This window comes from Pongo pygmaeus, chromosome 18, assembly GCF_028885625.2.
Source record: "Pongo pygmaeus isolate AG05252 chromosome 18, NHGRI_mPonPyg2-v2.0_pri, whole genome shotgun sequence".
NCBI lineage: Eukaryota > Metazoa > Chordata > Mammalia > Primates > Hominidae > Pongo > Pongo pygmaeus.
Genome location: NC_072391.2, coordinates 23,529,728 through 23,553,335, shown reverse-complemented (window position 1 = coordinate 23,553,335; position 23,608 = coordinate 23,529,728). Strand labels below are relative to the sequence as shown.

The 23,608-nt window shown below is 46.1% G+C and overlaps 1 protein-coding gene across 5 annotated transcripts in view; it reads right to left on the bottom strand.

The window, feature by feature from the left end:
- The window catches only part of LOC129016371 (uncharacterized), a 61,093-nt gene that overhangs the window by 7,149 nt on the left and 30,336 nt on the right, over window positions 1-23,608 (bottom strand). For all 5 annotated transcript variants that reach the window (XM_063654054.1, XM_063654058.1, XM_063654056.1 and 2 more), the window contains exons 11-17: window positions 14,501-14,588; window positions 8,312-8,440; window positions 4,823-4,922; window positions 4,521-4,659; window positions 1,470-1,571; window positions 397-457; window positions 115-287 (exon numbers count right to left, since the gene is read on the bottom strand). In XM_063654054.1, coding sequence (XP_063510124.1) covers window positions 115-287; window positions 397-457; window positions 1,470-1,571; window positions 4,521-4,659; window positions 4,823-4,922; window positions 8,312-8,440; window positions 14,501-14,588 — 792 coding nt within the window. The remainder of the gene's footprint in view (window positions 1-114; window positions 288-396; window positions 458-1,469; window positions 1,572-4,520; window positions 4,660-4,822; window positions 4,923-8,311; window positions 8,441-14,500; window positions 14,589-23,608) is intronic.

The following is a 23,608-nucleotide window of genomic DNA, read 5'->3' as shown; positions in this document are numbered from 1 at the left end:
GAAGACATAGAAAGAATTGACTTGAAGAATTAAAACACCAAGTTCTTTACTAGATGCTCAAAGCTGTATCTCAAAACAAAAACATCCTTTAAAATGTCCATCACAATGACCTACCTGTGCCGCTTGTAGGCAGCCTTCCTCTCTGCCCTCCACCTTTGCAAGGCTTGAGCACAGAGCTGTGGGGAGAAAAATACATCCATGTCCTGACCTGGCAGACTATGTCCAAAAGCAAGGAAAACAAACAAACTTCCTGAGTTGGCAAGAGGCTTTCTTGCAGAAGGGGCGATCTGAAAAAGCCAACACATGAGAAATTGAATGTTGAGAGAGTCTAAGGGCCGTGGCATCATCTGCATCAGCACTGAACTATCCTGCACCTGCGGGGAGGAAGCTCCTTACTTTGCATCTGTAGTAGTCCTCTGCCCGCCGCTGCAACTCTTGCGTGCGTTGAAACGGTTGCCTATGGATTACAATCACTTTCATCAGATAAAGCACCACTTTCAGGATGACTTTAAATAATCTGCCATGTTTCTGTTATCCTCACAACTGTACCCTTACACAATCTATCTATACCTAGAAAACGTATTTCAGATGGCTGTAAGAGTACAGTCTGAGCCGGTCGCGGTGGCTGACGCCTGTAATCCCAGCACTCTGGGAGGCCGAGGCGGGTGGATCACGAGGTCAGGAGATTGAGAACATCCTGGCTAATACGGTGAAACCCCATCTCTACTAAAAATACAAAGAATTAGCCGGGCGTGGTGGCAGGCACCTGTAATCCCAGCTACTCGGGAGGCTGAGGCAGGGGAATCACTTGAACCTGTGAGGCGGAGGTTACAGTGAGCCAAGATCACGTCATTGCACTCCAGGCTGGGTGACAGAGTGAGACTCCACCTCAGAAAAAATAACAAAAACAAAAACAAAAACAGTACAGTCTGATCCAAACTGTTGCTATATTGATTCCTCCTCTTTTGCTTATTGCCTGCTGACTTCTGAGTTGACAATTTCCTTCCCCATTCTCAGTATATCCCTAATTCATCCTTCATTGAGCATCTTTTATCAGAAAGCTCTATTCTCTTTGTATTAATATCCTTTCCGTGTTTCACAGGGCAGAAACAGCTGGGCTTATAAACAGGCATAGTCCTTTTGAAGGATGTGGTTGATCCTACAACAACACACTTTCCTAAGGATGACAACAACTCACTCCACCCCTAGAATAGCTGGTAACCGAGTTTCCACACAGTCTAGCTGGCAATGGGGTCAGGAGACATTTTGCTACTTCACATCTTTTGGTCACTGGTAAATCTTAAGGTACTTTGCTTTCTGTTTTGTCAACTCTCTCTCTCTCTCTGGATATGTCTTCTGACCATTTGTTTCTATTTCTGCATTTACTGGGTCTAAACATTGTACAAAGGTTAAAAACAACATTCCAATGGGGGTTTCCTAAGAGGGTGGGGTTCAGTTTCTCAACTCACAGTTGGGTGTGTATTTCTTTCATATCCAATTTCCCATTCTCCTCTGCCTCTGATAGCTGCCTCTCGTTTTCTGCTTGCTCACATTCTTTCATGTTTTGTTTCCTGAGATTAGAAGGGAGGGAAATGCACACACATGATCCACCAGCCCGTGTGGGATTCCCTCTGCCCTTCTGGCATCTGAAGGCTGTGATTCAAAGATCCCCCCTGCAACCTTCCCATAAATGAACCAACTGATTCTCACAACCAAAGGGAGAATTGACACCTCTCATTGAGGGACAAAGAAATATCACACTCTGGCCTGCTGGCAAGTCACCTGTCATTTCCAGCTCATCTTCATAGTTCTGTAGTTAGTCCTATTCTTTAGTAAATAATAAAGACTATTAAAAGCTTCTATGAGGTGCACTATGTGTGTCTCTGGGGTCAGTCTTGTGCTTGACACAGCGAAAGCTCATTTTAGTTCAGTGTGAAAAACCAGACCTCACCAACTCATCACAACTAACTCCATCGGAAGCAGAGGATTGCTCCTCATCTGCCTCCTCCTGTGGGAGACCTGATTCTCAGTCAGAGGCTGATGCCGGAACTGAGACCATCAGCCATAGAGAGATCCTTCCAGAATATGGTGTCATTAACCCTGCAGTTCACTACTGCACTTTGCCATGATTCAGGAGTGGAACTCTTGTCATCGACTTTAAAGATCCTGGTTGAGAGAAAAGGCAATCTGAATGCTGGGCGCATCTATTGAATTAGAAATGATCGGAATGGCTCCTAAGTCAGGGTGTTATGTCCTGAAAATAGATGACAACTGCAAACCCTCCACCCTGGTGTTGACTGACTTTAACAAGGTTCAGTTCACAGAGAGTGAGGGCAGAAAAAGGAAATGGCCTAAAAAGGTAAGTTTGCTGTGTTGCCCTCACACCACTTGATTCATGGTCCTGATCCTAAGGACCTCACCTGATACTTGGTTTTATAAGAAGGATGTGTAAAATTCCCAGAACGCTAGGAAACAGGGACAAAAACACTTCAAAGAGAAAGTTAATGAACTTGTTTCTGACCACAGGGCATCCTTCAGCACATGCTGTCTGGAGTGGCCTCAAACAAGGAGTGTGTGGTGAGGTGCTGAGAATGCAATGGGAGCAGGGTCCTGTCCCCACGCTAAATGAGCTCACAGATTAATGCAAATGAGAAGCCAGTGAGGACCTCACTACTCCTGCTGTGCACTTGGGAACTACAAACACAAAACCTGACTCTGGAGGGAAGCTAAGGAAGCATTCTAATCTTGAGTTGACATAAGTGCATCTGAAGCTTCCGATCTCCGATGAGAACGATGGGGGACACCAAACAGAATATAAAACCCATGATTGAATACACCAAATTGCTAACATGGCAGTAAACAGACATGAGGTCAAGATGGAGAAGAAGGAAACCCAGGACGAAAGTCAGCCTTGCATTTGGAACCCATTTCCCTGAGTTTCATTGCTGAATTCCAGAAGGGACTACTGAGATGCAAAGAAGCAGAGCAGCTTTTGTATACATGCATGCGATTAGATGAAAAACAAGTGGATTGAGGGTCTGCCAATGAAAGCGACCCGTACTGAAGTCCACTGGCTCTGGTTGAGACCCAGAAGAGTCACACATCAGAACAGAGGTGGATAGGAAATACCCTGGCCTTTGTAGGGACTAAGCCTGCACTGACGACCTCAATTGCAGCCTGTATGGAGGACCCCTGACCATCCCCCAGAAGTAGACTCCCATCTCTTCTGCAACAAGATAACATGCTACTCGGCCTCAATTCATTGCTAAATATTTTTTAACAAGTATCTCACATTTAACAAAAAAAGATCAGTCATATGGCAGCAAAATACAATGTAATACGACCAAAACGTGAAAGACTGAAAATGAATCTGGAGGTGAGCCAAGCATTGAATTCAACAATCCAGGCTGGGAGCAGTGGCTCACGCTGGGAGGCAGACGCAGGTGGATCACCTGAGGTCAGGAGTTCAAGACTAGCCTGGCCAACATGGTGAACCCCGGTCTTTACTAAAAATACAAAAATTGGGCTGGGCACAGTGGCTCACGCCTGTAATCCCAGCACATTGGGAGGCCAAGGTGTGCAGATCATGATGTCAGGAGTTCTAGACCAGCCTGGCCAATATGGTGAAACCCCACCTCTACTAAAAATACAAAAATTATCCGGGCATGGTGGCATATGCCTGTAGTCCCAGCTACTCAAGAGGCTGAGGGATAAGAATCGCTTGAACCTGGGAGGCGGAGGTTGCAGTGAGCCAAGATCACACCACTGCACTCTAGCCTGGGTGACAGAGTGAGACTCTGTCTCAAAAAAAAAAAAAAATTGGCTGACTGTGGTGGCACACACCTGTAATCCAAGCTACTTGGGAGGCTGAGGCAGAATTGCTTCAACCTGGGAGGCAGAGGTTGCAGTGAGCCAATATTGCGCCATAGCACTCCAGCCTGGGCGACAGAGTGAGACTCTATCTCAAAATTAAAAAAAAAAAAAAAAAAAAAGGCTGGGTATTGTGGCTCACGCCTCTAATCCAGCACTTTGGGAGGCTGAGGCGGGTGGATCACCTGAGGTCAGAAGTTCGAGACCAGCCTGGACAACATGGTGAAACCCCATCTCTAGTAAAAATACAAAAATTAGCTGGGCATGGTGGTGGGCACCTGTAATCCCAGCTACTTGGGAGGCTGAGGCAGGAGAATTGCTTGAACCCAAAAGGCAGTGAGTCAAGATTCTGCCATTGCACTACAGCCTGGGCAACAAGAGCAAAGCTCCATCTCAGGAAAAAAAAAGAGAAAGGAAAACCAATGCCCGTACTAGCACCTCCTCTTCCCCCGAAAAAATTACAAACAAGAATGTAGGAAGGGAAAGGAATTATGCGGATTAAACTAATCAAGCAGAAAGGACAAACTCAATTTTGAACCCACTGAATTTGCCACAAATATTGTAGAAAATATTCTCAAGGACTTTACAGTTGTCTACTTTGATTGGCACATGGTTCATAACAACAGTATTTGTGTCAAGGCACATCTTACTCTTCCTCAGCAGTCTTCCTCTGTCCATTGATTTTGTAATGACTGTTGACCTTCCCTGTCACCTTACGGACTTCAGCTCGAACTTTGGCTTCCATATGTCTCCATGAAGTAAAGCGGTCTTCCCGGCCAAATTTAATTCCTGGAAAGGAAGAAACCCTTTTCTTTGTGTGCATACAAATGGACCTCGGCCCTTGGTGAGGGTGAGGAGAGGAGAAGGTGAGAAACCTGAGGGCAAGAAGCTGTTCTTTCCCTTTCCAGGGCAAACTCATTTCCACACTATGGGGACTCCAACAGAGCCATACCTTCCCGGCTACGGCTATTGGACCTCCAGGCTTTCCGCTGTACATCCTTGGATCCGTCATGTACATTTTGTGACTTTAAGACAGTCTTGAGGAAAGACACCTAGGAAATAATAATTTAAGAATGACGGCTGGGCACGCTGGCTCATGCCTATAATCCCAGCACTTTGGGAGGCCGAGGCGGGTGGGTCACGGGGTCAGGAGTTCAAGACCAGCTGGCCAAGATGGTGAAACCCCGTCTCTACTAAAAATACAAAAATTAGCCGGGCATGGCTGCGGGCACCCGTAATCCGAGCTACTCGGGAGGCTGAGGCAAAGAACCATTTGAAGCCGGGAGGCGGAAGTTGCAGTGAGCCAAGATCACCGGGAGGTGGTGCATGCCTGTAATCCCAACTACTCGGGAGGCTGAGGCAGGAGAATCACTTGAACCCAGGAGGAAAATGTTGTAGTGAGCTGAGATTGTGCCATTGCACTCCAACCTGGGCAACAAGATTGAAACTCTGTCTCAAAAAAAAAAAAAAAAAATAGGCGAGGTGCGGTAGCTCACGCCTGTAATCCCAGCACTTTGGGAGGCCGAGGCAGGTGAATCACAAGGTCAAGAGACGGAGACCATCCTGGCCAACATGGTGAAACCCCGTCTCTACTAAAAATGCAAAAATTAGCTGAGCATGGTGGCGCACGCCTGTAGTCCCAGCTACTAGGGAGGCTGAGGCAGGAGAACTGCTTGAACCTGGGAGGCAGAGGTTGCAGTGAGCCGAGATCACACCACTGCACTCCAGCCTGGTGACAGAGACTCCGTCTCAAAAAAAAAAAAAAAAAAAAAAAAAGACATGAATATACTTCACACAACTGAACTGTACACTTCAACACGGTTAGATGGTAATTAACATGTTATAAGTATTTTACCACAGGTTAACATGTTTCACAACTTGAAAAGGAAGTAATTACCTTCAGCTCTCTGAGTTCTAGAGTTTGTAACATTTCACCCCCTGCTCCTTCCTGATCTGCACTGGAGCATCTTCCTTCTATCCCTGCTCTACTCAGAGTCCACTTTCCCTTCCCTCACATCAGCTTCATTGAGGCTGGTTTGAACCTAACGCAAAACATTCTCACTAACGACTGAATTCCCACCAAGATTTCCATATTATCACAGTATGCTTTTAATCTTCTAAGATATTAAATATTTGTTCTCATCATAGCTAAAATGCAATGCAAATCCCATCCCAGAAATGGGTCAGATACCTATGAATCTCCTGAGGTAGTTATTGAAATAACTTTTTTTTTTTTTTTTTTTGAGATGGAGTGTCACTCTCACCCATGCTGAAGTGCAGTGGCGCTACCTTGGCTCACGGCAACCTCCACCTCCCAGATTCAAGCGATTCTTGTGCCTCAGCCTCCCAAGTAGCTGGGATTACGGGTGCCCGCTATCATGCCTGGCTAATTTTTGTCTTTTTAGTACAGATGGGGTTGCACCATGTTGGCCCATCTGGTCTTGAACTCCTGACCTCAAGTGATCCACCTGCCTCAGCCTCCCAAAGTGCTGGGATTACAGGTATGAGCCACCACACCTGGCCTGAAATAATATCTTTCAAATTCTTTGCAGAATTTGTTCTTTTCTGATTTCTGCACATAGGATAAAAAACAAAACATGTACTAGGATTTTGAGAGAAGCACGGGTAATCTAAAAAGATGAAAGAGCAACCACATCTATCCCACAGCTACTGCTAGATTTCATAGGAAAGGTAGCTGGCCCAGTTTGGAGCTAGGAGGAATGTCAAACACATGAAGAAATGAGAAGCAAGGAAATGCCATCATGTATGAATGCTTCATGGCACCCATGATGTCCCTGCTTAGGAGGTAGTGGTATAGATGACTAGATGATAAGGACAAAGATGAGAAGGTGTGAAGTTGTCCAAGTCCAACAGCTCAACTGAACTTTCCTCAATGGAATTTTTAAAAAGCGGTAAATTTAAAAACTTCCCCTGGCTCACGTGGTGGCTCACGCTTGTAATCCCAGCACTTTGGGAGGCTGAGGCGGGCGGATCATTTGAGGTCGGGTTTTGAGACTAGCCTGGCCAACATGGTAAAACCCCAACTCTACTAAAAATACAAAAATTAGCTGGGCATGGTGGTGGGCACCTGTAATCCCAGCTACTTGAGAGGCTGAGGCAGGGGAATCGCTTGAAGCCAGGAGGTGGAGGTTGCAGTGAGCCAAGATCACACCATTATACTCCAGCCTGGGCAACACAGGGAGACTCGTCTCGGGGCTGGGGGGAAAAAAAAAAAAACTTCCTCCAATTTATACCGAAAATTCTCTCTTCAGGACTAAGTGGCATAGAGAATGTTAAATGTGCCTCGATATCTTCATAACTCATATATTTTCTGATTTCTACATATCTTGAAAGGCAGTGCCAAATGACGTGTAATTATCTAGGTGGTAAAACTGAAACATACTTCCTCTTCCCTTGAATATAAAAAAGCATTGTGGTATTAGTACTTTTATCTTGGATCATTGTTCAGAAGGAGGTTCAGCCCCCAGACAACCACATTTTTACTGCCATGAATGGCAAGAGAAAATGTAGAGCTCAACTTACCCAATGGAAAAAAGGCTCAAAAGACAAATTATGGCACAACTTAGCAGCCAAATTCTTACCAAGTACAGACTTTTGACATACTGATCTCTCTCCAGTTGCAACTGGGAGCATGCACTTTGAATTATGTCATTCAAAATTACCCTGCCCAGACACATTTTTCATTGATTCTCTGGAGGGCAGTTCTAAGAGATTCTCTGGGGCTTTCTCTGCATCATGAGACGCAGTGCAGTTCTGCCCTTCACCTTCTGGCAGTTTGTCACCTCATCCCTATGACCTCAGAGGAACTTTGTCTCAGGCCAATTGTTTGTTCCTTGAGCTCTTCCATTTCCCCTAAAAATCATTTGCTGCCCCTCTAAATGGCCTACATCTCCATCTATCTCCCTCTCCCCTCAGAAGACGGTGCTCTTTAAGCATCAACCATCCGGCCCTTCTAGCAGTCTCATTTTTCAGCTGGTTCCCATGTTTATGCCTGTTCTGTTTTTCTTCTCCTGTTAAGCTGTCTGTTGTCAGCTCATTTCTGCAGTGAATCTTCAGAGAGGAGACTGGAAGCTTTCCTTCCACCCATATGCTAGAACTATAAAGCAGAAGAGTTTAGAAAGAATTTCCTATTTAAGTGATGAAACCTCATACTCCATTTCTGATAAATAACACTAAGGTTAAAAAAAGTTATTTTTGACCAAAAGCTCTGTTGACATTTTATTAAACAAACACCAACCTATTTAATTTTCATAATGTAAATGGCAGATATTTTCATAATTCTTATGCTAATAAATCATTTCCCTGATTTTTTGGGTAAAACCACATATTCATAATGAAGTCCAGAAACGTGAATTGTTTTAAATAATTTATTCTTATTTGTGATTACAAGTATACCTCTACAGAAAGTTAGTATACTCACACAAAGGCTAGTTTTCCAGAGGAAAATGGCAAGTGTAGAAATTCCCAGAAACACAATAATGATAACTATCCAAGGAATTCCACAAAAGTCAGTCCCAGGATGAAAATCATCAGGCAGAGAATGGATAACCTGGAATAATAATAGTTGAAATAATGAAAAGGTCAATGACACTGACAATGTTTCACTCAGAAAGAATCATCCTTAGAAACCGTCAACCTCCTCCAAAAGGTAACCACATCCCTCAGATATCACCGTGGGATTCCACTGCTACAAAAAAGAACAGAAGTTAGAAGTCTCATGTTTTTCAGATGGCTGGTAGTGTTTTTAGGCATTGCAAATGTGGGGTGTCGTCTCTCTTGGTATAAAGCAGGGATATCCAATCTTTTGGCTTCCCTGGCTATATTAAAAGAAGCAAAGTTGTCTTGAGCCACACATAACATACACTAACACTAACAATAGCTGATGATCTAAAAAAAGCTCTTGTTTTTTTTTTTTGGAGACAGTGTTCCGCTCCGCTCAGTCGTCCAGGCTGGAGTGCAGTGGTGCAATCCTGGCTCACTGCAACCTCCAGCTCCTGGGCTCAAGCCATTCTCCTCCCTCAGCCTCCCGAGTAGCTGAGATTACAGGTCTCTGCCACCATGCCTGACTAATTTTTGTATTTTTAGTAGAGATGAGGTTTCACCATGTTGGCCAGGCAGGTCTCGAACTCCTGACAGGCGATCTGCCTGCCTCGGCCTCCCAAAGTGCTGGGATTACAGGTGTGAGCCACCGTGCCCGGCGTTTTGCTTTTGTTTTTGTTTGTTGTTTGTTTTTGAGATGGGGTCTCACTCTGTCACCCAGGCTGGAGTGCAGTGGCGTGCTCTCGGCTCATTGCAACCTCTGCCTCTCAGGTTCAAGTGATTCTCCTGCCTCAGCCTCCTGAGTAGCTGGGAGTACAGGTGCCTGACAGTGCACTCAGCAAATTTTTGTATTTTTTGTGGACATGGGGTTTTGCCATGTTGGCCAGGGTGGTCTCAAACTCCTGACCTCAGGTAATCTGCCCACCTCAGCCTCCCAAAATGCTGGGATTAGAGGCAAGAGCCACTGCGCCTGGCCAAAATCTCATAATCTTTTAAGAAAGTTTACAAATTTGTGTTGAACTGCATTCAAAACTGTCCTGGGCCACATGCAGCCCATCACTCATGGGTAAGACAAGCTAAGTATAAAGTAATTATCTTATCTTTTCTTTTCTGTTTTGAGACAAAGTCTTGCTCTGTTACCCAGGCTAGATTGCAGTGGCATGATCTCAGGTCACTGCAACCTCCACCTCCTGGGTTCAAGCGATTCTCCTGCCTCAGCCTACTGAGTAACTGGGATTACAGGTGCCTGCCACCGTGCTCGGCTAATTTTTGTATTTTTAGTAGAGACAGGGTTTCACCATGTTGGCCAGGCTGGTCTCCAACTCCTGACCTCATGATCTACCTGCCTCGGCCTCCCAAAGTGCTGGGAATACACGTGTGAGCCACCGCGCCTGGCCAGTAGTTATCTTTTCTTTAAAGTTATTTACTTGTTTTTTAAATTGACGTGTAACATTGGATGCATTTATTATATATCACATGATAAAAGAATCCCTCTAAATAATACTTCTCTCTTGGATTATGTGAATCTTTGTAATTTAAAGCTCAGCATAAGTAAAAAAAAAAAAAAAAAATACAATGAAGGGATTACTTCATTCACAAATAAGTATCAAATTTTAGTGCTTCAAAATTAACAAGGTGGGCCGGGCGCGGTGGCTCATGCTTGTAATCCCAGCAATTTGGGAAGCCGAGGTGGGTGGATCACGAGATCAGGAGATTGAGACCATCCTAGCTAACATGGTGAAACCCCATCTCTACTAAAAATACAAAAAATTAGCAGGGCCTGGTGGCACGCGCCTATAGTTCCAGCTACTCGGGAGGCTGAGGCAGACGAATCACTTGAACCGGGGAGGCAGAGGTTGCAGTGAGCCGAGATTGCACCACTGCACTCAGCCTGGGTGACAGAGTGAGACTCCGTCTCCAAAAAAAAAAAAAAAAAAATGACCAAGGTGGAGATCATGCAAATGGCATGAAGAGTGTGGGATTTCTCTAAGACTGTTCATATTCATTCCATTAGACTCTTATGTGAGTGAAGACGAAGACTTCCCCTGAGTAAGTTCAGACAGCTTGTGATAGCATTTCTACATCGATTCCTCAGGATTTAACTATATATTTTTGAAAACATCTCAATTTTAAATGTTTCTTTCAAGATGGTGAATTAAACAGAGATAGCCCTTCAACAGGGTGAACTCAGCATATGCTGAGTCTGAAATGCAAATGATGGAGTTAGAGAACCATACAACAATGGTAATGATTCAGAAACATGGTGTTGAGCAGAATAAGGCAGACACAAAAGAGTACCTATGGCATGGCATGCATCTGTATACGCGAAATTCCACAATAAGCAAGCTAACCCATGATAAGAAAGAGAATGGCTGGGAACAGTGGGAGTTCACTTTCTGGGGTGATGTAATAGATAGATCTTGGCTGGGCATGATGGTTTCCGCTTGTAATCCCAACGCTTTGGGAGGCCGAGGCGGGCGGATCACCTGAGGTCGGGAGTTCAAAACCAGCCTGATCAACATGGAGAAACCCTATCTCTACTAAAAATACAAAATTAGCTGGGCGTGGTGGCACACGGCTGTAATCCCAGCCACTCGGGAGGCTGAGGCAGGAGAATTGCTCGAACCTGGGAAGCAGAGGTTGCAGTGACCTGATACTGTGCCACTGCACTCCAATGGGCAACAAGGGATATTGTGCCATTCCACTCCAGCCTGGGCAACAAGGGAGAAACTCTGTCTCAAAAAAATAATAATAAAAAAATAAAAATAATAAAAATAAAATAATGTAGATCTTGAACGGGGGTTGGGTTATGCTGGTGTACGTACTTTCCAAAGTTAGTAAACTTACACTTAAGGTTATATATTTTGGCCGGGCGCGGTGGCTCACGCCTGTAATCCCAGCACTTTGGGAGGCTGAGGCAGGCGGATCACGAGGTTGAGAGATGGAGACTATCCTGGCGAACATGGTGAAACCCCGTCTATACTAAAAATACAAAAATTAGCCAGGCGTGGTGGTCTGCGCTTGTAATCCCAGCTACTCAGGAGGCTGAGGCAGGACAATTGCTTGAACCCTGGAAGCGGAGGTTGCAGTGAGCCGAGATCTTGCCACTGCACTCCAGCCTGGGCGACAGAGTGAGACTCTGTCTTTAAAAAAAAAAAAAAAAAAAAAAAGTCCTCAAACCAGATGACACAAATCAAATGATATTTCACGTTGTTTTGGTCTATTTTGTTTTTTTGAGACAAGAGTGCAGCGGGGCCATCTCGGCTAACTGCAACTTCCAGCTCTTAGGCCCAAGCGATCCTCCCACCTCAGCCTCTCCGGTAACTGGAATAACAGGTACGCACCACCAGGCCCGACTAATCTTTTTTGGAATTTTTTGTAGAGATGGGGTTTCGCTATGATGCCCTGGGTAGTCTTCAACTCCTGGACTCAAGTGATCTGCCCACCTCAGCCCCCTAAAGTGCTGGGATTACAGGCCTGAGCTGTGTAATTTCATGCTGCTTGACACAGCCCGGGAACAAGGAAGAAACCCCGCGGGTCCAGCATCTACTCACATAGGTGGGGTGATGGCTGATAAATCCCAGCAGGAGGAGCCAAAAGAGCAGCCACCACACCGGCATGTCCTGGTCCTCTCAGGGAGCCCTGAGGGGGCCAGGACAGAGGCGGGGGTGGCTTAGGGCGAGGGGAGGGAAGGGGATGGGACGGGGAGGCGGAGGGAAAGGGGAGGGGAGGGAAGGGAAGGGTAAGGAGGAGAAGGGGGCTGTTGGGCACGAGGAGGAGGAGGAGGAGGAGGAGGAGGAGGAAGAGGAGGAGGAGGAGGAGGAGGAGGAGGAGGAGGAGGAGGAGGAGGGGGAGGAGGAGGAGGAGGAGGGGGGGGGGGAGGAGGGGGAGGAGGAGGAGGAGGGGGAGGAGGAGGAGGAGGAGGAGGAGGAGGAGGAGGAGGAGGAGGAAGGGGTCTGGGAAAGGATCCGGTTCAAATTAAGTTCTCAAGCGCTGGTGGAAGGTTTAGTTACAGGTCACGGAGAAGGTCTATCAGGGAAGCAACAGGACGCGCAGGGCAAGGGAGCGTGAGGCTTAGGAGCAGTTAGATGGAGACCGGTTCTGCTTTCCACCAAACCTTCTTAGGGCTGGGCCGTCGCTTAGCAACCCTGGGATTTTTATACTCCCTCTCCACCAATCCCTGGGGCCGGTGGTGCGGCCTCACAATGGACATCCCATGAGCGCCCCGCCATTGGACGAGCGCCCCGCCATTCCAATGCCCCTTCCCCCATCTCAACCCCCAAGCTCCTCCCAAGGACAGGTCCTCTCTGGAACCTTCACAAACCTGATTTCTGGTCCTCCCCAACCAGCTCCCTGTCCCTGCTTCTGGGCACTCCTTCCTTCCTGAGCTCCCAGGGTTCCTCAAGGTCAAACATGGAGAAACCCTATCTCTACTAAAAATACAAAATTAACTGGGTGTGGTGGCACACGGCTGTAATCCCAGCCACTCGGGAGGTTGAGGCAGGAGAATTGCTCGAACTTGGGAAGCAGAGGTTGCGGTCAGCTGATATTGTGCCACTGCACCCCAATGGGCAACAAGGGATATTGTGCCATTGCACCCCAGCCTGGGCAACAAGGGAGAAACCCTGTCTCAAAAAAATAATAAGAAGAAAATAAAAATAAAAATAATAAAAATAAAATAATGTAGATCTTGAACGGGGGTTGGGTTATGCTGGTGTACGTACTTTCCAAAGTTAGTAAACTTACACTTAAGGTTATATATTTTGGCCGGGCGCGGTGGCTCACGCCTGTAATCCCAGCACTTTGGGAGACTGAGGCAGGTGGATCACGAGGTCGAGAGATGGAGACTATCCTGGCGAACATGGTGAAACCCCGTCTATACTAAAAATACAAAAATTAGCCAGGCGTGGTGGTCTGCGCTTGTAATCCCAGCTACTCAGGAGGCTGAGGCAGGACAATTGCTTGAACCCTGGAAGCGGAGGTTGCAGTGAGCCGAGATCTTGCCACTGCACTCCAGCCTGGGCGACAGAGTGAGACTCTGTCTTTAAAAAAAAAAAAAAAAAAAAGTCGTCAAACCAGATGACACAAATCAAATGATATTTCAGTTTCTTTTGGTCCATTTTGTTTTTTCGAGACAAGAGTGCAGTGGGGCCATCTCGGCTAACTGCAACTTCCAGCTCTTAGGCCCAAGCGATCCTTCCACCTCAGCCTCTCTGGTAACTGGGATAACAGGTACGAACCACCAGGCCCGACTAATCTTTTTTGGAATTTTTTGTAGAGATGGGGTTTCGCTATGATGCCCTGGCTAGTCTTCAACTCCTGGACTCAAGTGATCTGCCCACCTCGGCCCCCTAAAGTGCTGGGATTACAGGCCTGAGCTGTGTAATTTCACGCCGCGTGACACAGCCCGGGAACAAGGAAGAAACCCCGCGGGTCCAGCGTCTACTCACATAGGTGGGGTGATGGCTGATAAATCCCAGCAGGAGGAGCCAAAAGAGCAGCCACCACACCGGCATGTCCTGGTCCTCTCAGGGCACCCTGAGGTGGCCAAGACAGAGGCAGGGGTGGCTTAGGGTGGGGGGACGGAAGGGGACAGAGACGGGGAGGTGGAGGGAAGGGGGAGGGGAGGGGAGGGAAGGGAAGGGAAAGGAGGGGAAGGGGGCTGTTGGGCACCTGGAGGTGGAAGAGGAGGAGGAGGAGGAGAAAGGGGTCTGGGAAAGGATCCGGTTCAAATTAAGTTCTCAAGCGCTGGTGGAAGGTTTAGCTACAGGTCACGGAGAAGTTCAATCAGGGAAGCAACAGGACACGCAGGGCAAGGGAGCGTGAGGCTTAGGAGCAGTTATATGGGGACCAAGGTTCTGCTTTCCGCCAAACCGCCAAACCTTCTTCGGTCTGGGCCCTCTCTTAGCAACCCTGGGATTTTATACTCCCTCTCCACCAATCCCTGATGCCGGTGGTGCCGCCTCACAATGGACGGTCCGTGCGCGCCCCGCCAGTCCAATGCCCCCTCCCCCATCTCAGCCCCCCACGCTCCTCCCAAGGACACGTCCTCTCTGGAACCTTCACAAACCTGATTTCTGGTCCTCCCCAGCCAGCTCCCTGTCCCTGCTTCTGGGCACTCCTTCCTTCCTGAGCTCCCAGGATTCCTCAAGGTCACTCTTGGCGACAAAACATAAAAAACAAATGATGGCAGGGCGGCAGGAAGAACCTCATACCCAAGCAGAGTGCTAGGTTTTACAGCCCCCGCTCAGCCATTCATATCCTAAGCAACAAAACATCAGCAGGATGCGGAAGGTCCCAATCGTAAACCATCTCCATCACATCCACGTAGCCATCAGGCCATCAACCTGTATCTCAGGGACAAATGTTGTAGATACACTCATTTTAAGCATGCATGGTACATTTACAAAAATTAACCTGACTTATTTTGTTCCAGCAAATCTCAATATATTTTAGAGCAATCAAATCACACAGCATGTTTCTGATCATATAACTGTGCTAGAAGTCAATGATTAAAAGCTAACTCCAAATTATTATTTGCTTGGAAATTCAAAGTGCCCTTATAAGATATAAACATAAGAAAGAATCCAAAATGAAACAAGATTGCCTTTAAACTCAATGATAAGATCATAACATGGCAAGAAAATGTCTCCCTCTGGCCTGGGAATTCCACTTTGTGGCACAAGGTTGTGTGATCTCACATCACCCCTAACCCACCTAGACATGTTAACATCCGAAACAGAGTGATGATGTCACTTATCTATCATCTTACTGCCTGTGTGCATGGACTTTAAATTCTGAACCCAAATGAGGGGGAGAAAACCAAGTTGACTTTCATGATTGACCTTTCAGGGATGTCCAAGAAATCTGCATTTCAAGAAACAAAGTTCATCAGCTTCTCTCCTAGGGTATTTGGCCACAATACCCAGAGGGCTTGGCAGCATCATGAGTGATGGGTGGGGAGCACCAAGCAGGTGGGCAGGACCCAGGGCCTGGTGACCAGGACAGACCCCCACTATCCATCACCTTTGCAGGCCCTGTCCTCAGCTAAACTTCCCAAAGGCCTTCTTCTGCCCAATCACACAGAGTGTGCCCAAACTCACTCAGGCCTCTGGCAGCTGAAAACCACTGCTTTAAATCCCTTTACCATTTACTATGACATAAGGTTATTATAAGCAGGAAATATTCTATTGATGCTACAAATGGAAAGCCAATGCCTTTACCATAAATAGAAAAACAACCCTAAGAAACAAGCAAAACAAAACAAAACAGGGGCTGGGTGTTGTGGCTCATGCCTGTAATCCCAGCACTTTGGGAGGCCGAGGTGGGCCGATCACAAGGTCAGGACTTCCAGACCAGCCTGGCCAATATGGTGAAACCACGTCTCTAATAAAATACAAAAATTAGCCGGGTGTGGTGGTGGGCGCCTGTAGTCCCACCTACTTGAGAGGCTGAGGCAGGAGAATAGTTTGAACCTGGGAGGCAGAGGTTGCAGTGAGCGGAGATTGCACCACTGCACTCCAGCCTAGGCGACAGAGCGAGAGTGTCTCAAAAACAGCAACAACAACAAATAAAACAACAAAAAACAGGGTTAACAAAACTATGGAATTCAATTCTATTTGTATGCTGCAGCCATGCTCCAGCCCTAGATTTGGCTGGGCGTGGTGGCTCATGCCTGTAATCCCAGCACTTTGGGAGGCTGAGGCAGGCAGATCACAAGGTCAGGAGCTCGAGACCAGCCTGACCAACATGGTGAAACCCCGTCTCTACTAAAAATACAAAAATTAGCCAGGCATGGTGGCACATGCCTGTAATCCCAGCTACTCAGGCGGCTGAGGCAGGACAATCCCTTGAACCCGGGAGGCGGAGGTTGCAGTGAGCCGAGATTGTACCATTGCACTCCAGCCTGGGTGACAGAATGGAATGAGACTCTGTCTTAAAAAAAAAAAAAAAAGAAAAGAAAAGAAAAAAAGAAGCCCTAGATTTCGGTTGTGTTGGTTGTAAAAGGAGAGACCAATTAAGTGGGGGTTGAAGTCAGATTAGACCAAAAGTGAATGGCAGAGAGTACTATAATGTCCATGAAGGGTTGCTAGAGTCACCTTCATTAGAGCCCAAGCAGAGACAGGGAAAGGAAGATGTGAGCAGAGTTTGGGGCCTCAAACAGTGGGGGTTATTCGTGCAGCCCAGGAAAGGCTCCCCAAAGCCAGGATCAACCTCCCTTGCAGGCCAGTCCCTCGTGGAGGCATGGCCAGGCACCTTAGATTTGAGACCAGCTGTGTTGCTGCTGACCAGCTGTGTGACCCTGGGCTGGTTTCCTTCCATGCAATGGGAGTGCCAATGGCTGCATGCATGCAAAGACTGTCTGAGGATAGGAGGAAGCAATCTGTTGAGCACCCGTGTACCTGAGTGTCATCATCTCCCAAGGGCATCTTTCGTTGCAGAGCTGGCACCTTGGAAGGCCCTTGGCCACTAAGGGCAGTGATGATGGTAACAGCAGTAAATCATCATGTACGGCTGACGAGGGAAGGACAGGGGGTAGGGCTCCTGGGTCCTGGATAAGAATGAGGGTCTGGGCACTCCTGGGGACAGCTGAGTGGTAGGACTCTTGGGTCCCCAGGGGGCAGGTCCAACTTCAGTGGCATTGGGCCTAGGCTGGGATGCTGAGTTAGCCACTGGAGCATCAGCAGTACAGGCAGGCACAGAGGCAGTGGATCCATCGGAGGTGACAGGTGTAGGAGCCTCTGGTGAGCAAGTAGAGTCACCAAGCCTGGCTGACCACTACCCCCACTCCCCCCACTCCCCCCACAGACGATGCCCTGTCCCTTGCCTCATGCTCCGGCAGGGTACAGGCTCCCACCTGGGGCCTCATGGAGCATCTCTCTAAAACTTCTGTGTCCTGGTCATTGAATGGGCACTTGAGTCACCCAGGGCCACTGGAACAAAGAGGAAGAATCAGGCCCCACGATGTTTTGGGAGAGTGTTTAGCACAGGAAAATGCACAGAATACATGCACGACACGGGGGCACCGTCGGTGTGGGAGCGATAGTTTACAACCTCCAGCCCTAATCTGAGCACTCTCACCTGTGCAATCTGAAAGGAACAGGAGACTTGCAGGAAAGATAGTGCCTGGATTTAACTTAAAGGAACTAAAATGTTAGAATTTTCACTCTTGATATCCTTCCAAATCAACTCTCTCAATGTTCCCATCCTCAAAACTATCATATGGGGTAACTGAGGCAGTCAGAGATTTACTGACTCAATGTCACTCAGTTGATTCTGAGTTCACTGCTGATTACATCTGACCAAACTGCTTTTTTGAAGTGTACCCCGTTTAATCATGCTGGTGATGATTTAGTGCAGCTCTGGGACAAACTTCACCTGGTTGACGATAAAGCAAATCCGTGGTGACTTAGTCCTGCTGTCATTTCCCATCAATTCCCCACTCTCCTCCTCTGCCCCTCCACAGTCTCCCGTGCCGGCTGACACCATATGACAGCCTTAATGAAATACTCCACCGAGTATTTCAGCTTCTCTCCTGGGCCACTTGAAAGTGGATGCACACATGGGATTTGCTTTGACCCAGGAGATGTGAGTGGAAGTGAAGCGTGTCACCTCGACACAAAAGAGTTGGGAGGCATTGAGACTGGCCACCCTCTCCTTCATCTCTTAGAGCAGCTGACGGCTCCCATATGGAGGCTGCTCCTTTATTCTCGTGGCAGGATGAGGGGATGTGGGGCACAGGGCACAGGAGAGCCATGGAGGACGTGCAGCATGGGCAGGAAAAGAGCCTTCAGTGTTGTACATTTCCATTGTTTGGGGCTGTTTGTTACCTACAGTGATACCTAGCCCATCCTAGCAGGCATGCACCGTCTACTCCACACTCTGTGAAGCAGACTGGCCTGCCGTCAGAACATGAATTGGTGGTCAGACACACGTAGGTTTCAGTTCCAGCTCTGCCTCTTATTGACTGCAACCTCATGCTTAACTTTCATTCTCTGAGCCTCAGTTTCAACTCTGTAAAATGGGGTGGCTATACCATCTCAGGTTGCAGAGAGAATTAAACGAAATATAAATGCATGTAGAGCATTGAACCCAGGGCCTGGCACACACAGTGAGTACTCAATGTTAGCCATGTAGCTTCATAATGCATACTGACTGTCAATATTCAGACGATGCAGTAAAGTATTACCAAAAAAACAGTAAGCTTACTTGCATATGTATTTTTTCAATATTTATTTTTAAACACATAGGGTAAAACTATGTATATTCTTTCATAGCCAGTGTTTTTCTCTTCATAGCATATTGTTAAAATAATTTTATCTCGGACCGGGCACAGTGGCTCACACCTATAGTCCCAGCACTTTGGGACGCTGAGGCGGGCAGATCACAAGGTCCAGAGTTTAAGACCAGCCTGGCTAATATGGTGAAACCCCATCTCTACTAAAAATACAAAAATTAGCTGGGCGTGGTGGCACACATCTGTAGTCCCAGCTACTCGGAGGCTGAAGCAGAAGAATTGCTTGAACCCAGGAGATGGAGGTTGCAGTGAGCCAAGATTGTGCCATTGCACTCCAGCCTGGGTGAGAGAGTGAAACTCTGTCTCAAATAAAAATATATATATATGTATACATGTATATATATATGTATATATGTATATATATACATATATATATAAATCTCAAAAATAAAAGATCATTTTTGAGATTATCATTTCAAAAGACAAGATAATGTTCAATTTAATGAATAATTTATTACTATTGGACTTTTTGTAGATTGCACAGAGCATTCAAAACAAATGAAGGAAAATAAAAAATATGTATTACATGTAAAATAAATATGATTTGGTTAATTCTTTTCTTCAAAAATATAGAACATATATATGTAAATACAGAATGTATTTCTTATTATGAGTCATGTTAAAAAATAGTTTAGAAGCTGTTGATTTGGATTTCCTTTTCAAATTTTGCAGGATAATTTTTTTTTTTTTTTTTGACAGAGTCTCGCTCTGTCGCACAGTCTGGAGTGCGATGGCATGAACTCGGCTCACTACAACCTCCACCTCCTGAGTCTAAGCAATTCTCCTGTCTCAGCCTCCTGAGTAGCTGGGACTACAGGCTCACACCACCATGCCCGGCTAATTTTTGTATTTTTAGTAGGGATGAGGTTTTGCCATGTTGGTCAGGCTGGTCTCGAACTCCTGGCCTCAGGTGATCCACCTGCCTCAGCCTCCCAAAGTGCTGGGATTACAGGCATGAGCCACCATGCCCAGCCTAAATTTGGCAAGATAATAAATAACATTTTTAAGTATCACTGGGCACTTGTCTGGTTGTTTTTCTTTAGGCTAACATGCCAGCAATGATTCCTTTTGAGTTTCTGACAGAAGATAGTGGTTTTTATCCAAATAAGTCAACTACTCTATTCCATCCCTAAGCCACTTGTATGGAAGGAAAAAGAGGAAGAAGCCAGTACTGTGACTGTGTAAGCTTCCCCAAGCAACGCCCGCTATGAGACGTGTGGCAGCTGAGACCCAGGAAGTGCTCAAGGGCACCAGGCCCCACCTGTCTGCACTCACTCACCTTCCTCAGGTACTCGCATGGGGGATGTCACTGACTGTTCAAGGGCACCAGGCACCATCTGTCTGCACTCACTCACCTTCCTCAGGTACTGGCATGGGCATGTCACTGACTTTACGTGCTGCTGCAGCTCCTTGGTGAGCTGGCCCTGGTCATGGGACAGGAACTGTGGGGTCAGGACAATAGAGAGCTTCACCACCTGCAGAATGAGAACAGGGGCTCATGATGAGTGCCAACCTATTAGATAATTTTTAAAAAAAGTGTGTCGAATGAGTGGAAAAACAAGGTGATGTTTGAGTCTATAGTGGTCAAGAGCATGGGGGCTTCAGAAAAGGACAGAAACAAGTTCAACTTCCTGTACTTTGAATTTCTACTTCATGGCATGCAAAATTACTTTCCCCCTTTTAACCTCAGTTTTCTTCTGTGTGAAACAGGAACAATAAAGTTTCATTCGTCATTCAGTTTCTCTCAAGGTTTCACGAGATCATACCTAGAAAACATCCAAGTCATTGAAATGTATCATCATTTCTGTCATAATTAGTGGGATCCATTTCACTATTATTGGATATACAGTTTTGTGCCTGAAACCTACATAAAAAGAAAATGTTAAGTCTAAAAAGTGTTAGTGATTCATCATTTTTATATTATTAATTATAACCTTATTTAATCACACAAGGCCTTGTCCATGGCAGGTGCTCAATAAACACTTGTCGAACCAATGCATGTTTAGACTCTATTCTGTTTAGATTCTATTCTGCCTCCAACACTTATTAGCTGTGTGATCTGGGTAAGATAATTCACCTCTTTATGTCTGCATTTCCTTCTCCATAAAATATATAGAATAAGAATGCTTAGCTCATTCGGTTGTTGCCAAGGGTGAATGATTTGGCACATAGGAGGGGCGGGTTAAACATTAGCTGTGATGATCTCCTTCCAAATCTTCATTTTCAGAGCCACAGATGAGGCCACAGTGCCACCTGGTGACCCTAGAGTGTAAGTACACATGATCGCCAGCTATGCTCTGTCTCCACCATAGGTCCAAGACTGGGTAGTTCCGGCCTGGAGGTTTCCTCCTCACATCCCCGCAGACGGGGTTCAGACTGCCCGACACAGCTGAGTGATCCCAGGGCAGTGGCCACCTGTGCCAGCCCTGTGAGATAGCTGGAGGATCATTGTTCCTTCCTTCTCAGGCTCTGGGCAGATGCCAGGGTTGGGGTGACCATGCCCTCAAGTTTCTTGCTTTGGAGGGCCACATTTTCCCTCGGAAAAGAAGGTAAAGGTCACAGGAAGCCAGAGACCTGTGACTTCTCTGTGCCCTGGGCCCAAACTGTAAAGACCTAACACACTATGCTAAAGTCCAAGGCTGGGGTGCTCCCCAGAGCTTCTTGCCTCACCGCCTCTGCTGAGGATGCATGAATACTATGTCCTCCCAGAGCTTTGGGAGCTTGTAGCAAGCAGTCTCCCCAGCACAAAATCTCTTGGAAACATCTAACTGTGTCAGAAACATTTGTGCAAATTTTGCATCCTATTTCCCAAATGTCCGCATATTTTAGGAAAAAACCCGCAATTTCCTAAATATGCATGAAAAATTGGTATTATAGGACAATGTGACTTTTAAAAAATGTTATTTAAAAATCTTCCCCACCTCCTTTCTGCCCTCCAAGACTGCCAAATTCTTGTTGAACAAATATTATTAAATGCCTGTTACATGCCAGCCATGATTCATGGTCTTGGGGATATAGCAGAGAACAAACTCACGGGGTTCCTCTCTTATGTAACTCACATTCTTATACGATAATGATAAGGGTTAACATTAATTAAGCTGTCACTACATGTTAGTCACAGTGCAGTCATTCCCACACATTATTTCACTTAAACCTGCTAGCAAGCTTCCAAGGTAGTTAGTTGTTCTCCCTTAAAAACTGAGTCTCAGAATGATGAAGCACTTTGTCCAATGTCACACAGCTACTAAGTGTGGAGACCTTGCATCCAATTAATGCCCATCTCATTCTAAAGGACATGTTATGTGTTCTCCAGCCCATGGAGAATAATTTTAACACAGCCAATGCAATTTCTACACAACAATGTTCTTGTCTCAAGTCCAAGAAGGCCTCCTACACCTCCTATAATACTGGCTTTCTGGTGAGCAAAGATGCCATTCTCATGTGTAATCAGGTGGCAAATGGAGATATGACCAAAGTAATCATTTGTCTACACTCATAACACTGTACACACTCTTCCTGTGTCTGATTCAATTCAAGTACCCCTTTTGATTACTTAGCAAAACGGAGCTTTAAAAGGGTTAAGGTTTTTATATTCATGTAACTTTCCGTATTGCTTTGGAAGTCTCTGGTTAAATGAATACCCTTTTTTTTATTTTTTTGAGATGGAGTCTCGCTCTTTCGCCCAGGCCGGACTGCAGTGGTGGGATCTCGGCTCACTGGAAGCTCCGCCTCCCGGGTTCATGCCATTCTCCTGCCTCAATCTCCCGAGTAGCTGGGACTACAGGCACCCGCCACCACGCCCGGCTAATTTTTTTGTATTTTTAGTAGAGACAGGGTTTCACTGTGTTAGCCGGGATGGTCTCGATCTCCCGACCTCTTGATCCGCCGGCTGCGGCCTTCCAAAGTGCTGGGATTACAGGCGTGAGCCACCGCACCCGGCATGAATATTCTTTTAATAGTGACCTGTGATTCTGTTTTGATCAAGTGTTTTCAAACTTGACATCTTTGATGGGTTTCTCCAGTGTCAAAATCCTAAATCAAGTCTTTCTGGCTTAAAATTAACTTTGGGATTTTTCAGCTAGGTCCCTTGGGGAGTCTAAAGAATGTATCTCTCATCTTGTAGAGGTATTAAGTGATTCGATTTATTTGGTAGATTATATGGGTGGGCATCGTCAAATGTGGTGATACTGCATGGGAGGGCATTGTCAAGTGAGGTGACATTAGATCTCATCTCAGTTATATTTATGGGTATGTTGTTGATAAACATGTTCCAAAAATTACATACATTTATACAAATTTAATATGTTATGATTTGTAATTTTGATTATTATGCTAAATATTTGCTGAAGTTTAGCTTTAGCAATATTATGCTAAATATATGTTAAATATTTGCTAAAGTTATGTTTGCATAAACATGTTATGAATGGCTGGGCACCATCACTCATGCCTATAATCCCAGCACTTTGGGAGACCAAGGCAGGTGGATCACCTGAGGTCAGGAATTCGAGACCAGCCTGACCAATAGGGTGAAACTCTGTCTCCACGAAAAATACAAAAATTAGCCAGGCGTGGTAGCACATACCTGTACTCTCCGCAACTCGGAGGCTGAGATAGGATAATTGCTTGAACCCAGGAGGCGGAGGTTGCAGTGAGCCGAGATCGCGCCACTGCACTCCAGCCTGGGCGACAGAGCTAGAATCTATCTTAAAAAAAAAAAAAGTTATTAATTATTTCTGAAGATTATATGAAATTTATAAAACACTGGTGGTCCTGATGTGATGCTGTCAGTCATAATTCTGATTACTGTCTTAAAATGCTGCCCGTAAGATAAGTAATTGGCTGGACACAGTGGCTCACACCTGTAATCCCAGCACTTTGGGA